The 16,457-nt window shown below is 40.0% G+C and overlaps 1 protein-coding gene across 1 annotated transcript; it reads right to left on the bottom strand.

The window, feature by feature from the left end:
• Positions 1 to 11,711: 11,711 nt before the first annotated feature.
• MC4R (melanocortin 4 receptor) lies at positions 11,712 to 13,272 on the bottom strand. The gene has a single exon (XM_047086397.1). It carries the CDS (start codon positions 13,159 to 13,161, stop codon positions 12,163 to 12,165), a length of 999 nt encoding a protein of 332 aa, XP_046942353.1. The 5' UTR covers positions 13,162 to 13,272; the 3' UTR covers positions 11,712 to 12,162.
• Between the last annotated feature and the right edge of the window lie 3,185 nt (positions 13,273 to 16,457).

Here is a 16,457-nt window from a genome sequence, read left to right as displayed (position 1 = left end):
TCATACCTGTGTTCTAGTTGACCAGGACCCCTAGAGCCCAATTTACTCTCTTATCAAGTTCACTTAAGAAGACTGAAGAGGAACCCCCAGGGCCCATGTATTGTGTCAACTGATAAGAATAAAATGTTGGATAGAAATTTGTAGCAGCTATTTTATTTTTCTTAAATTGTGGTAAAAACACTTAACATGAGATCTACACTCTTAAATTTTTAAGTGGATAATACAACATTGCTAACTATAGGCCTGATGTTGTACAGTTCCTTTCCTTTCCTTTCCTTTCCTTTCCTTTCCTTTCCTTTCCTTTCCTTTCCTTTCCTTTCCTTTCCTTCCCTTCCCTTCCCTTCCCTTCCCTTCCTTTCCCTTTCCCTTTCCCTTTCCCTTTCCCTTTCCCTTTCCCTTTCCCTTTCCCTTTCCCTTTCCCTTTCCCTTTCCCTTTCCTTCCCTTCCCTTTCTTTTCTTTTCTCTTTTCTTTTCTTTTCCTTTCTTTTCTTTTCTTTTCTTTTCTTTTCTTTTCTTTTCTTTTCTTTTCTTTCTTGCAAGAATCCTAAGCAGACTCCACACCTGGCATGGAGCCCGATGCAAGTCTTGATCTCATGACTCAGCAGGCAGTTAGGAACATGAGAGCTGGTGTTTTTTGCAATGTTATAACCATATGGGCAAACCAAAATCTAAAAGCATTCAGCAAAAGAAGCTGGCCTGTGTAAAAGCACCATGGATTCATTCTTGAGATGATCTGTGTATACACAGAAGCCACCCCCATTTTGTTGAAGTGTTAAAGTATGTGAGCAACACATTCTCTTCATTCTTTAAATCAGTTTAAGGTGGGTGTTCTACCCATTGCATTATAGTCATAAATGAAAACAATTGTTACAGTAGGTAAACTACAAGAGAAAGGAATGTGTCTAACTCTACATTATCAAATTTGTGTACTTGACCATTGAATAGATTAGATGAGAAATCTCAAGGGCATTTGAATAATAGAACATTTACCAGGGCGAATTATGGGTGCCCTGGACTGACAGGAAGGAAACAGCTAGAAAATACCAAATGCTCTGTAAGACAAAATGGACTCAGGAAAGAGATATGGAAAGCCAATGACAATGAAGGGAGGTGCATCTGGGACAGCAGTAGCAGAATTCACATCTCAGCAGGAGCTATATCAGCCAACTTGTTCAGCCAGTGTCTTTGTAAATTGGGAAGCTGTGAACCTTCAAGGCACTGAATTTTCCTATTACAAAATACGTAATAATTACCACTTTAAACACTATTTCTCATTGCAAAGAGAAGCTTGCCTGATGTGGAGTTGGTACCAACTTACTGGGGCATTCTAGATGAAGATTTTCTAAGGATATTGGGTGGAGCCATGGTCCTGTGGAATTTTGTAAAATAATCCAAGCCCTTCATCGCGAAGACCTTTTTATGGGGTTATAGTGTGTGTGTGTGTGTGTGTGTGTTGTTGTTTTTTTTTTTTTCACAATACGATGTAGCTTACTTTGGTCCTGGGTAAGAATTGTGGTGTTGTAGGAGACCCATGAGAGAGTTTCCTCATGGGGCCGAGAATTCTCTATTGCTGCCATGAAAATATTCTTTCTCTTTTCATGATGTACTAGAGATTGTGAGTACAAAACACTTTCGTAAGAGTAAGTTTCACAGGCATCTAGCTATTTCTTCCTGGACAATAAACATGTTATCTGAAACAATGGAAAAGAATATTGTTGGCAAATATTTTAGGGATCTAGCCCTTATTTAGAAAGGACCATTTTTGCTCTTTATGTTTCTATAAAAACAAGCAAACATGAGAGGAGAAACATGTCCCAGAGGGATTCTAGTAACTTCCCTAAGGAGAGGAAAAAAGAATGAAAAGGCTGATAGCCACCCATAGCTGCAGAGACCCTTCTATAGGTACAGAGAACCTCTCGCTGAGCCTCCCCCTGTCTCTGAAGGAGCACTGCCGGTTTGGGAGCCTAGAATGATTTGGTGACGAGAGAATGTGATCTTTAGGCCAAGGACCGTGCTGGTAATTGGCACCACACTTGAAAAGAAACACGGTCGACCGATTTTGGGCTCCCCTCCCTCTTTTGCTGCTCTAATTCATCCCCCTTGTGATTAGAATAATCAATTTAAGATCTGGCATTCCATATTTTCTCTGTTGTTAAGGTTAAGCAAATCCAGATAGTCTTGATTCATAAAGTTCCCCAAAGTTCTCATTAGACTTAACACACGGTGGTGCTGCCTGCCAAGTGATGTGCCATTCTGTTCATTTTCTGACCACTCATTGCCATTTATTTGTGACTTGCTTGAAAAAATGGTAGACTTTTATTGAAGAGTCTTTTTTCAGTGTTTCTGGCTCATGGATCGTTCTTCCTATTAATGAGCTACTTTTTCTAAAATCAAAGCTGCTTGGTTTATAACTGAGGGTTTTCTAGACCTACAATACCAATGGACAACCTTTACTGATCAGATTTCTGGGAAACCTATCTTGGCAACTCATTTACTCTTCTTTTGAAGGTAATGACAGTGAAGTTCAGTATACCACAAATAACAGAGTAAGTACAACAGTTAACAAACCCATTTTAGGAAATTCCTGGCTTAAATAAATTCATCTCAGTTGGCCTATTTTCTACACTTCTGGATACCAATGTGTGTGTGTGTGTGTGTGTGTGTGTGTGTGTGTGTGTTAAATGTGTCCTTTAGAATTATCTGTATATTTTCTGTCAAAGATGAAGGCCTCTTTTTTTAAATGTTTATTTATTTTGAGAGAGAGAGAGAAAGGCAGAGAGAGGGAAAGAGAGAATCCCAAGCAGGCTTTCATCACAGAACCCAACGTGAGGCTTGATCCCATGAACCATGAGATTATGATCTGAGCAGAAATCAAGAGTCAGACGTTCAACAGACTGAGGCACCCAGGCGCCCCGGTGAAGGCCTCTTTAATATTCATTATTTAACCCTCGCATTTGCCAAGAGGACTGATCCCCTTTCTGCTGTAAAAAGTACACAGCTGTAGATGATTCCAGCATGCCTCTGACAGGTTCTGAAGCCTACTATTCCTGGTGGCAGGGCCTCCTGCTTTCCTGTTTGATATGTAGGCAAGCCATCTATGAGTGGATAGCTCCTGTTCAGTTAGAAGTGATGTTCCCTCCAGTCATGGATGACAGACTATTTTGAAGGAGCCTCCTGCTCTGAACAGAAAAGGGTGAGTGTGGTTAGATCTTATTAATGCCACTGTCCCCTGGTGAGCACTGAGCTTGTCATCTGCCCTCTGGGGTGTGGCAGGTGTTAGAATTTCAGTTCATCTGCTGGTGTTTGGGAAGGCACAGTTCCTAAGTAGAGTTCTTCTTGGTGTAACTAGGGAAAAAATAACTCCAAAGAAAAGGCAACCATTTATGGGAAATTATGGGGAAATGATTTTAGGTATACTACTGAGAGTTTTCGGTAAATAATCAGTATTTTCAGCCTCTTAGTCTGTATTGGTTCTTTGCCTCTGCGTGTAATCTTCCTTGAAGCTAATCCATTTTGAGTAGATGATCCCTCAAAAATATATGACCCTTTCTATTCAGTCCAGCTTGCTAACAGAAGAGTCTGTACTCTGTTCCTCTGCTCCATCATCTCCCATTCTACCTCTGTGTTTACACATGAGACCCAGAGCATCTGGTATCTGCTTCGATATTTTACTGGAAATTGGCTCTTCTTTTCAAGTTTTGTTTTTCTGGCATTTCATCAAAATCTCACTCATGCTTGCAATTCCATTCTCAAATGAAATACCCTAAATTTCTAGTTGGAGGGTTTTCTGAACAACTTTCAGTTCTTGGTTTCCAGGAATGATTGACCCCTCATTCTTTAAAACTCACTTCTCTCTTGGTTTTAGTTTTTCTCTTGCCTCTATGATCATGGCTTCCTGGCCTGTTCTTTGTTCCCAAACTCCTTAAATCCTACTATTAACAGAGCATCCAGTGCTGGATTGTTTTCCTCCATATTTTCATATTTCTTCCTTCCTTCATCCGTCAATGACCTATTGAACTCTTCTTATAGGCAAGCTCCATTCTAGGTGCTATAGAAGAGACACTGGATATGTTTTAATGATAAGGCCAACAACATATCCTGATGGATCCGAAATGGAGTATAAGATGAAGAGAAATGAATGGCGACTTCAGAGATTTTGTTCTGATCAACTGGAAGGATTCAGTTGCCATCATCTGATGTGGGCAAAGCAGCGAGAGGAGAAATTTTGGATGGGAAAACTAGGGTTTAAAAATAGACTTATAAGTTCAGGATTTTCCATTTGCTATGGATTTGCTAACGTGTCCCCCTAAACTTCACCTGTTGGAGCCTTAATGTTGTGATATTTGAAGATGGGGCCTTTGGGAGGTAATTAGGTAATGAGGGTGGCGCTCCCATGACGGGATTACTGTCCTTATAAAAAGAGGAAGAGAGCTAGCCTCTTCTCTCTTTCCGCCATGTGATGATACAACTAGACAGCAGCCATCTGACAGCAGGAAGAGGGCTCTCCCTGGGAACCAGCTGACACATTTATCTGGCACTTCCTAGCATCCAGAACTGTGACAAAGGCATGTCGCTTAAGTCTCCGAGTCAGTGGTGATTTGTTATATCAGCCTGTCCTAAGGCAGAATTTGTCTTAAAAAGCCAGCGTAGATGTTCAGCAAATAGTTGAAGAGATCTGCGTCGAAGATACACATTTAGGAATCTTCAAAATAGTGGTAGTATTTAATGCTTTGAGACTGGGTGAAATGACCAAAGGACTGAGTATAGATAGGGAAGAGAGCAGTACAAAGCACTGGGCTATGGGGGGTCCAGCCATTAAGTGTTTGGAGGAGAGAGGGGGAATCTGCAAAGTGACTGAAAAGATGCTTTGGGATAGGCGGAAAGCCAAGGATTTGGGTGCTCTGTGACCCAAACACAGCAAGGCAGAGACAGTAGCCAACAGGTTAAAGTGTGTGTCGGTCCAAATAAAGTAAGAACAAAACTGACCACTGGATTTCACAATTGGAAGCCATGTGGTCACATTAGCAAGAGCAGTGCTTTTGCCATGAGGGAGGCGAAAGCCTCACAGGAATGAGATTGGAGACGGTGGGAGGAAAGACTTGTAGGTTTAAGACATGTTGAGGGATCACTCATACACTTATCTTCCACTGTCTGTACACATGCTCATGACTATCAAATTTATATCCAGCCTTCTCTGTGCCTGGAGTTTAAACAGGTCTCAAAAAAGCCCACCAAACCCAAATAAATCAATCCATATCCAGGCTGGCAGTCTACCACGTTGATTTGGAACTCACTTGCCATTTTGCACAACAAGAATTATACATTCATAGTTTTCTGTCCATATCTCTTTACCGTACATACAACAAGGCGTAGGCATTTTTGTCAGGCTTTATGTGTCTGATCTTTATTCAAAATCTCAAGATTTTCATTTAATTTTGGAGTGTGAGTGCAAAGTGACTCAAGTTTTGAGTTTCCATTCCAGAGAGATGAAGTGATGAAAACGTGGAGTAAAAACAAAGAGCCAGGCTTGTGTCCTTGAACACTTCCTTTGTAGCCATATCGTTTTAGGTGAAAATAAGACACTGATGTGGAAAAGGTAGAGAAGGGATGTCTCAGAGAGGAAGGTTAGAGGTAGGGCAGAATGAAAATGAGTAGATTTTCTTTCCAATATTGATAGTAAATAGCTAGTAGCTGCATGACTAACAGGTACAAATTATATACAGGCCACAAATTTCAACGTTTTATAAATGATCGAGAGGTAAACAAAATCACACACACACAAAATTACTCTGAAGCCTTGCTTTCTTCTTGAATGAAAGAACTCAGTAAAAATATGAATAATGCATGTTATTTTAAGAAATCTTCAGGATCTTGTGAGATTTATATGAAATCTGCACGCATTGTTTTCAACGGGGCCATTCTGAAACTCCGATATTACACCTGAAACGCATTTTGAGTTGAGGCGGTAAACTTTTTGTGAATAAAATTTTAGCGTTGGTGGTTTTTTTTCCCCTCAAATGGAATAAGGGCCAAATTTATTGGTACATTTTCGTTTTTTAATCATATGCAGTAGTGGTTGGAATTTAACAGTGAAATTCTTCTCACTGTTTGAAATGTTAGGCTTAGAAATCAAACCATAATAGTTTCATGTGCAGCTGAGCCCCATATAAAACCTCACTAAATAGTTCACTGATTGAGTTGCTGAAATCTTCCTCTTGGCTCTGGATTTGTGGGGTTTCCAGGTGCCTCTCAGCAGTGAAAGCATCACTAATAATTGTAAACTATGATTATTAGTTTCGTTAACCCAGGACCAGATTCAACAATGACTACCACAAATCAGAGCTCTTTGCCCCCTCAAAGCGGCAGCATTAAATTGTGCCGGGAATCCTTTATTTGTTCAATGCAAATAGAGTGGTTGAGTGTTCCCTCTCACTAAGTACATTACAAAATAAATACATTATATTCATTAAATTTTCATGTAATATCGAATACATGCAAAAGAGTATTGGTCATATATTTCTAAGTTGTGAAGCATAATATTAAACTGGTTATTCCAGGTAAGAATTAGAACATTGCTGAATCCATTCAGACAATCTATGTTTTCCTATCAACTCAACCCGTTACTTCCTTGATTTTTTTTTGTAAATGTTCACAATTTCTTTATATTTAAAATAATAAGCATAGAGACTTATTTTTACTTGCTTTGCTTGTTAGAAATAAGTAAAATACTGAAAACAGGTTTGAGTGGATTCCCACCTCTCCTACTAGGGAAGTGAGGATACCCAAGTCTGTACCACCATTTAATATCTTCCAGAGTCTAGACTCTGAAAAGTTCATGAGTATAATTTGATTGATCATTACAGTGAGGGATACCTGTAGTGACCAGTTCTATACTAGATCATTTAAATCAGTTATCTAATTTTACATTAATATTTATCATTAACCAGGGCGCCTGGGTGGCTCAGTCGGTTAAGCGTCTGACTTCGGCTCAGGTCGTGATGTCATGGTTTGTGGGTTCAAGCCCCGCGTCGGGCTCTGTGCGGACAGCTCAGAGCCTGGAGCCTGCTTCAGATTCTGTGTCTCCCTCTCCCTCTGCCCTTCCTTCTGCCCTATTGAGAGACGCTCTGTCTCTCTCTCTCAATAATAAATAAACGTTAAAAGAATATTTATCATTAACCATATGATGAGATGATAGATATTATTATCTTCAGACTGTAGATGCTTAGGAAAGTTAAGTAACTCGCCCAAAGTTCTAGAGCTGGTAAATCTGGGATTTGAATTCAGTTTTTGCTTCGTCTAAGCCCTGTGCTCTTTCTACTCTCATGCACTTAGCTTAGATCAATATGTAATGAACCAATAGCTGAGCATCAAGATGTGAGCATAAATTCGTTATTTGTAGTGTTTTTAAAAAATTTTTTTTCAACGTTCATTTATTTTTTGGGGGGACAGAGAGAGACAAAGCATGAACAGGGGAGGGGCAGAGAGAGAGGGAGACACAGAATCGGAAACAGGCTCCAGGCTCCGAGCCATCAGCCCAGAGCCTGACGCGGGGCTCGAACTCACGGAGCGCGAGATCGTGACCTGGCTGAAGTCGGACGCTTAACCGACTGCGCCACCCAGGCGCCCCTGTAGTGTTTTTAAAGGGTGTACATTTAATACCAGTGACATCAGCTTAGATAATGTTTGTGTGTGTGTGTGTGTGTATGTTACCACTTAAATTTATGACATAAAGTTTAATGGGTATCGATCTTTGAAGAAATGGGCTAATTGGTTATCACATGTTTGGCACATTATCTTTCTAATTAGCCTTTTTCAGTGTTGAATGTGGCACTGAAGTTTTAAAACAATTAGCATTATTGGTGATAACAAATTATCCTTTAAACAAGTATGCTTACATATCCAGTACATTTAAATATATCAATTTATACAAAAAAAAGTCAGCCAAATTCAAGGAAATTATGAAATGTGATTTAAGAAAAGATGGACAGTTAACCCCAATGCTGAGATTTTATTGATAGTATTGAGAGTCTGAAAAAAAAAAGTAGTAAGCATGACTAGTAAATCTTCATTCATGCATTGGCTTATTCATTTACCTTGCATTTTAAAAATAATAACAATTATAATTTTTGAGTGTCTATGTGAATTCAGTGCTAGTCTATGTAACTTTACATCCTTGATCTTATAATTGTCTTTTATCTTTCTAAGATTTCCATCAGACAGGTATTATTACGCACCTTTAACAATGAGAAAAATAACTTCATCAAAATCTCAAGAGCTGAAAAGTGGTGTAACCAGGATTCAATCCTAGAATTTCTTTATGACTTGGAAAACTACTTTTCTGTAGAAGGTTCTTGAAATTCTGTTCAGGGACCTCTGGATGGGGAGTCGGGAACTGGGTCTCAGGTTTCCGTGCTATCACTTATACATGTCACATTAAACAATGTCTCTGAGTCCACTTAGAGGGTTGGATGAGATGCTCTCTAAAATCTGTTCTCATTCAAAACTAACTTCTTTTACATGTATTCTTTCTCCGAGTATCATTGGTAATTTGGCAATTGCATTTCCATCAACTACTTTTCTGTTGTAATGTTTATGTGTGCTTTAAAAAAAATTAGAACATTAAAATACATTCATTGTTGTAAATTTACATAGTACAAACACACTCAGTAAAGAAACTAAACATTTCCCTTAATAGTATCACCCAGGGCTGATGACTACTAGATTGTTCATGAGTTATGGAAAGTGCTACGTGGGAAGGAGCTATGTAAGTAGATTGGTGGTACTTTCTTTAGACAGTTGATATCTTACTAAATGTTCTGTTCTGTGTATTCCTTGTAACATGAAACAGAAGTCAATATTTATTCACTTGCTATTAACATCAAAAGCATCAAAAATGCTTTTTGGTAATTTCAAAATATTCAGTTTGGGCAGCAGAGACTTTTGAAGCAGGTGGGGGGACAGGACTATTACGAGCTTTGGACATAGAGTCTAGGTGTTAGGCTAGCTGCTAAGTGGGCAGGAACCCTGTACCTTGTTCATGCAAGTTTAGGTGATTGCTATATAACTCTTTTTAAGTTTATTTATTTGTATTTGAGAGAGGGTGAATGGGAGGGAGAGAGAGAGAAAGCACATACATGTGCAAGTGGGGGAGGGGCAGAGAGAGAGAGAGAGAGAGAGAGAGAGAGAGAGAGAGAGAGAATCCTAAGCAGTCCCTGCCCCCTGATGTGGGGCTCAATGCGGGACTCAGACTCACAAGCCACGAGATCATGACCTGAGCTGAAATCGGGAGTCAGATGCTTAACCGACTAAGCCACCCAGGCACCCCACTATATAACTTTTTAAGTCAACAACAAGTCTTAAAAACCACTCATTTCACCAGTGAAAAAATAAGTTCGAATATACCTCATACTTATCAATTGAACTTTCTGGTGAAAATTTCAATAAAGGTATCTGAGGCTGCTTTCACATCTGGAGTATATACTCCTTACCAGTATTTGAGTTATGCTTCAGATGTATATTTCTTCCCAGCATAATTCAAATACTGACTAACCACCCTTAACAAAATATTTAAGGATGGGAACATGTATCACAGGATTTTAAAAGTCAATTCCTACTTCCTGGCATGGAATTAAAAACTTCTGTCCACACAAAAATGTTTATAGCAGCTTTATTCATAATTGCCAAAATTTGGAAGCAACCAAGATGTTCTTCAGTAGATAAATGGATAAATAAACTGTATTACATCCATACAAGTGAATATTAATCAGCACAGAAAGAAATGAGCAATCAAACCATGAAGACATGAAGGAATCTTAAATGCATATTACCAAGTGAAAGAAGGCAATCTGAGAAGGTTACATACTGTATGATTCCAAATATATGGCATTCTGGAAAAGACAAATCTATGGAGGCAGTACGAGGATCATTGGTTGCCAGGGGTTAAGGGAAAGGAGGGATGAATAGACAGAGCATTAGAGGATTTTTTTTATACGTAATTTATTGTCAAATTGGTTTCCATACAACACCCAGTGCTCATCCCAACAGGTGCCCTCCTCAATGCCCAGTGACGCTATTCTGTAGTAATGGTGTATTCTGTAATGTAACGGTGGATGCATTTCATTATACATTTGTCAAAACGCATAAAATATACCACACCATGAGTGGACTCTAATGTGAACTCTGGACTTTGGGTGGTGACAATATGTCCCTCTGGGAAAATCTTGGTTTTACTGGAGAAAGAGGGAGTAATATAATAGAGGCATGTTTGGAAAACAGGAAAAATGAGTAAGACTCCATCGTAGCACTTGAAGAAATGGAAGCCTACTGTGCCCTGGGTGTGTAGAGAAGTCTGGAGGGGCAGGTTCATGACTAACCCTCATCCCAACTGCCCCAAGAGGAGATACAGAAGTGGAGAAAAAGGAGCCAGGAGCCAGATTTCCTGCCAGTGGAAGAAGGGGGGGGGTGGTTCTCAGTGGACAAAGCAGCATTTGAGATGACACTTGAAGGGAGAGAATTGACTGGAAGGACAGCCACCACGCGGGATGGGCGTACTTAGAGCTCTCTGTTCCGTGTCTCCAGTCCCTGGGATCTTTCAAACTCACTATGTGAAAGAATGGACAGGAATAGCAGCAAAGACAAAAACACCATCTGTGTTCTGCTACAGCTTTGGGTTCTGACTGTCGGATCAGTCTGTGTTTAAGTCCTCACATGTATTTTTGCATCCAAATAGAGGAGCCATAGTCAGTCAAGCTTCCTTGCCACTTTTCAGGTGTAAACTTGAACCTCACCATTCTAATGTTTCCACGTGAATGCTGAAAGTTTCTCGGGACTTGTCAATATGTAAAACCTTTATATTTGAATTCAGAAACACCTTTGCATGTGCTCTCTGCCTGTGAGCATTTGAAGGCACTTTAAATGAAAGCAAAGGATAATTTACTGGTAATCCTCAGCCTAATGTATTTTCTCTCTCTTACTTTTAAAGCGTTCGTGAATTGGAAAGTACAGGTTCTGGTTTATGTTACGACGTCCTCTGGGATTCAGGTAGTGCCTTCTTTCCTGCTCATCACCCATCAGCATTAGTGATTCCCTTATTTTAGATCTTTACAAGTATTATATGGATATATTTGTGCTATAGGTTTGGTTTTTAAAGTTAAAATCCTTGAAAATGAGTAAACTCCAGTACAGAAAGTAAGCAATAATTAAACAGCCAGTCCCTTCCAGGTGAAAAGTAGCAGAACTCAATACTGAGCATGTAGTTCTTTAGAGATTGGAAGCCAGATCCCTCAGAGCAGCACCACTGTTTTCTGGACATTTCAGCAGACGCTGGGTCCCTGGTTAAAGGGATAGAAAGACCTTATTCTCTGTTTTTCCTAATGATGGTTGAAAATGGTCTGGTATCAGGAAGTGTAGCTTGACATGTTCGCTTAGATTTTCTAGACTACTTTAATCCCTATAACTGCTGTCTCCCTCCACCCCAGACTGAATTGCCTTTGTGGAATATCAGACTGTTTGCTTGGGCAAATTGATTAATCTCTTTGTCTTTGAGAAACAGACCTAGTTTTCTGGCTCAAGATCTCAGGGTTTTTGTTTGTTTGTTTGTTTTTTGTTTTTTAAGCTGTTTTTCTCTCAATAGGAGCTTCGTTTCTACTCTGTACAAGGAGAATGAACACGTCTTATTATTTGAAATTTCAGTTGTTTTTTTTTATTATTGACTAAGCATCTATCCTTCAATATTTACCTCCAAATGCTACAATCAAATCTCTACATTTCAGTGTTAGATAGTGTAATATAAGAAGCCATTTGTTAGAGTATATTTAATGATTCTGTGATTTCTGTGTTACTAAAACAAGCAAAGTGTCAAATCCTTGTGAGTAACAAGAAACATTCTTATGCTTTTAATAAGAGTTTTTTTTTCTTTATACATTCATAGTGCCTACAACCTATAATATGGATTAACATTGTACAGCCCAAAAGTAGCAAGACATTAGAAATGTACAGAGACTGGGCATTGTTTCCATTCCAAAAAAAAAGTCATGAACTTAAATTTATACAACAGATAGTCTCAACCCATGCCTTACACAGAGGAAAAAAGAGTCATCAAAGCACAACGTTCCGGTTCTGTAAGAATGAAGAAGTCTCTTATACACGTTTCTATCTGCACAGTTAGTATCTGCTAGACAAATCACAGAGGCCGCCTAGAGGATAGCAACAGATGATCTCTTTGAAGGTTTTCCTTAGTTCTTGGCTCCGGAGTGCATAAATTAGAGGGTCGATGATGGAATTACACATGATCAGTATGAGATACAGGTTAAAGTGAGACATGAAGCACACACAGTAAGGATTCTGGGGACAAGAGATGTAGAATATTAAGTGGAGGAAGAACGGGGCCCAGCAGACAACAAAGACCCCAATCAGTATGGTCAGGGTAATTGCACCCTTCATGTTGGCCCCTTGGCGGATGGTGCCAGTGCCCGGGAGGACAGCAATTCTCTTAATGTGCAGTCTGGCCATGAGGAACATGTGGACATAGAGAGAGGCCATGAGAGCCAGCATGGTGAAGAACATGGTGATGAGGCAGATGATGACAGCACTGCTGTCTGAGTAGATGATGAACAAAACACCCGAAACCGTGCAAGCTGCCCAGATACAACTTATGATGATCCCAACCCGCCTGACCGTCATGATGTTATGGTACTGGAGAGCATAAAAGATAGTAAAGTACCTGTCCACTGCAATTGAAAGCAGACTGCAAATCGATGCAAGCAAGGAGCTACAGATCACCGAGTCAATGACATTATCAATATTCACGGTGAAACTCTGCGCGTCCGTATCTGTACTGTTTAATAGGGTGATGACAATGGTTTCGGATCCGTTTGACACGCTCACCAACATATCAGCCACAGCCAGGCTGCAGATGAAAAAGTACATGGGCGAATGCAGGTTTTTGTTCTTGGCTATTGCCACAATCACCAGAATATTCTCCAACAAGCTGATGACACCCAGAGTCACAAACACCTCAGGGGAGACAAAAAGTTGCTCATAACACCCTCCATCAGAGTAGCCTTTTCCAAGGGACTCACTGGCATTGCTGTGCGGTCCGTAGGTGCTGCGGTTCCAGAAGTGGAGAGAAGTGTGCATTCCATGGTGATGAGTGGAGTTCATCCTGCACCAAGTGGATTCAGATCCCCTCGGAACTGATTCGATCTCTCGGGTCGGGTAGCCTCAGTGCTTTTCTCCACGCCTTTGTCTGCCCGAAAGTTCTGAGGCTGAAATTGGCATGCCTGTTGTGAGTAAATGTCACGTGGTCCAAGGCTGGAAATGGAGTTTTTACTGCCTCCCAGGAACGGCTCTGATCACCTTCATTGTAAAATCTTAGGCTTCTGAAATACTCATTCTCAGTTGAAAGAGTCTGCTCTTTGCTTTTCTGTCCTCCCTTCCACCTTAACTTTAGCCTGAGGCGTTCAGTCAGGTCTTTTCAAAATAATTTTCCTAGTGGCTGCTGTGCCACTGGGAGCTGAATCCGTGTTTGCATGTTCACACCAGCTGCCTCTGAGGTATTAGTTCCCAACCTGAAGCATTGCTTTGAGTGTTAGTAGCTGCTGCTGATTTTATGGTGTGCGAAGGGAAAAAATGTTCACAGTGGCTCCTCCTCTGCTTCCTTCTGACCAATCCAAATGCACTGGAAGTCTGTGAGACACGGGTGATAATCCGGAGATACAAATTGCAGGGCAATACCGATTCAGATGCAGAAGCTTGTAGAATTGGGAAGCAAGCAGGATGAGAGAGACTGAATTTTCCTTGTCAAGTTTTCAAGGAAAACAACTTCGTCCCTAGAGGCCATTCTTTGATATCACCAGCCAGGCACCCCAGGTTGATTACTGCTTCAAAGAGAGACCTGTGTGTGTGTGTGTGTGTGTGTGTGTGTGTGTGTGTTCCTGAAATAGATACACAGTCTTTTTGGTCAAGATATTGAATTTGTTTACTCTCAATTTCTTTGATTTAAGAACCCAGGCAATGATGGTTCAATTTAAAACACCTAAGGGGCACCTGGGTGGCCCAGTCGGTTGAGCGACCGACTTCGGCTCAGGTCATGACCTCACAGTCCGTGAGTTCAAGCCCCGCATTGGGTTCTGTGCTGACCGCTCAGAGCCTGGAGCCTGCCTTGGATTCTGTGTGTGTCTCTCTCTCTGCCCCTCCCCTGCTTCTGCTCTCTCTCTCTCTCAAAAAGTACATAAACATTTAAAAAAAAAAGAACCAAAACCTGTTAAAAAAATAAAATACCTGAAACACAGGGAGAATATTTGATAATACAAGTAGATTATGCTCTCAGTGGGAGAACTTAGGAAGGTAGCTGCAGTTCATCAAAGGGTTCAAGAAGGGGTTCATTTTTTGTGAACTAATATCTGATATTTCTCTATTACAGAGTTTCTGTTGTCATAGCTGGAAAAGTTTTATTTTCGCTCATGATATTTAATAACCATATAGTGTTAATATAAACTATATTTGAACTCAACAGGAAAAAGATCTATAATTAAGCAAAACTCAGTTTTTAAGCTTTAGTGAGGTCTAATTGATATAAAAATACATATTTAATGTATACATTTAAATCAGTTTGGACATATGCATATACCCAATGATGCCATCATCACAATCAGGGTCCTAAACATATTCACCACTCCAAAATTTTCCTTATGTTCTTGTGTGTGTGTATGTGTATGTGTGTGTGTGTGTGTGTTTGTGTGTTTGTGGCAAGATCTATCCTCTTATATTTTAAAATGCATGATACCATATTATTAACTATAGGCATTGTGTTGTGCAGTAGACATCTAAAACTTACTCGTCTTGCATAATTGAAAATGTATACCCATTGGGCGACAATTTCTTGACAGTGGTCTTGGCAATGATTTCTTGGGTTAAACACCCAAACTGCAGGGGCAAAGTCAAAAATAGATGAGTGGGTGTCTGGGTGGCTCCGTCTGTTAAGCATCTAACTCTTGTTTTTGGCTCAGGTCATGATGTCACAGTTCGTGGGTTTGAACCCCGCATTGGGCCCGAGGCTGACAGTGTGGAGCCTGCTTGGGATTATCTCTCTCTCTCCCTCTCTCTTTGCCCCTCCCACGTCTCTCTCTCTCTCTCTCTCTCTCTCTCTCTCTCAAAATAGGCTTAGGAAAAAGGGATGAGTGGGATTACATCAAACTGAAAAGCTTCTGAAGAACAAAGAAAACCATCAACAGAATGAAAAGGCCACCTACAGAATGGGAGAAAATGTTTGCAAGCCATCTATCTGATAGAAGTTAATATTCAACATATGTAAGGATCTCCTACAACTGAATCGTAATAAAAACGAAAACAAAAACCAACTAACCAACCAAAATGAGCAGCTCTATTTAAAAATGGCAAAGAGAGAATCATGCTTATAAATACAGAAAACAAACTGGTGATTGCCTGAGGGAGCGGAAAGGGGAGTGGGAGACACAGGTCTTCCAGTTATGGAATGAATAAGTCATGGGGATGAAAGGCACAGCAAGGGAACTATAGTCAATAATTTTGTGATAGTGTTGAATGGTGACAGATGGTAGCCACACTTGTGAGCACAGCATAACGTATAGAGATGCTGAATCACTGTGCTGTATATCTGAAATGAATATAACATTGTGTGTCAACTATACTCAAATGATTTAAAAAATAAAGCAAAAAATAAGATAAAATAAGATAAAAATAGACAAAGTACTTGAATAGACATTTATCCAAGGAGACATACAAATGGCTACCTGATTTTTGAAAAGGTGCTCAACAACTTAATTATCAGGAAAATGCAGGTCAAAACCACGCTGACTAATCATTTCACACTTGTTAGGATGGCTACTACCAAAAAAAAAACCTCAGGAGGTAACGAATGTTGGTGAGGGTGTGAAGAAATTGGAACTGGTTTTTTTGTTGTTGTTGTTTTGCTTTGTTGTTGTTGTTGTTGTTTTTATAGCAGTCAGCCTACCTCCATAATTCAAAGTTTTGTCAATTAAATGCACACATACCTTAGCAACTTTGCATATTCTAATACCAGCCAAGTGCTAGTTATTAGAGCTTCTGAATGTTTTGCTGAAGCTAAGTTTGAAAGATTGTGGCAAAGTCACAAATTAATTAAGCTTCAGGTTATAAAATTTTATTTAATGTTCTTCTCTTGCTGTAGTTTTGGTTTTATCTCTTTATGATTCACGGCTACTGATAACAGGGGCACTAAGAAAGAATTGTTCCAGGGCTAATTTGAAGTTCTCAATCATTTAGGTAAGTGCTGTGTCTTCTTTACGCTTTGCGACTGAGACGATGCTAGGTATCGTTCCTGAGCAGTGGGTTAAATTAGTACCTTCCAGCCATCCCTGGCATTCAGTGGGGCTCCATGACTGAATTCTACTTCATGCAGTGTGGATAGAAGTGATGCACATTAAGTTATCTCCCTTACG

Source organism: Lynx rufus, unplaced genomic scaffold, assembly GCF_022079265.1.
Source record: "Lynx rufus isolate CCGP_SWC_20201006 ecotype Redwood Valley unplaced genomic scaffold, mLynRuf1.p SCAF_20, whole genome shotgun sequence".
NCBI lineage: Eukaryota > Metazoa > Chordata > Mammalia > Carnivora > Felidae > Lynx > Lynx rufus.
This window is presented reverse-complemented; position numbering and strand designations above follow the sequence as displayed.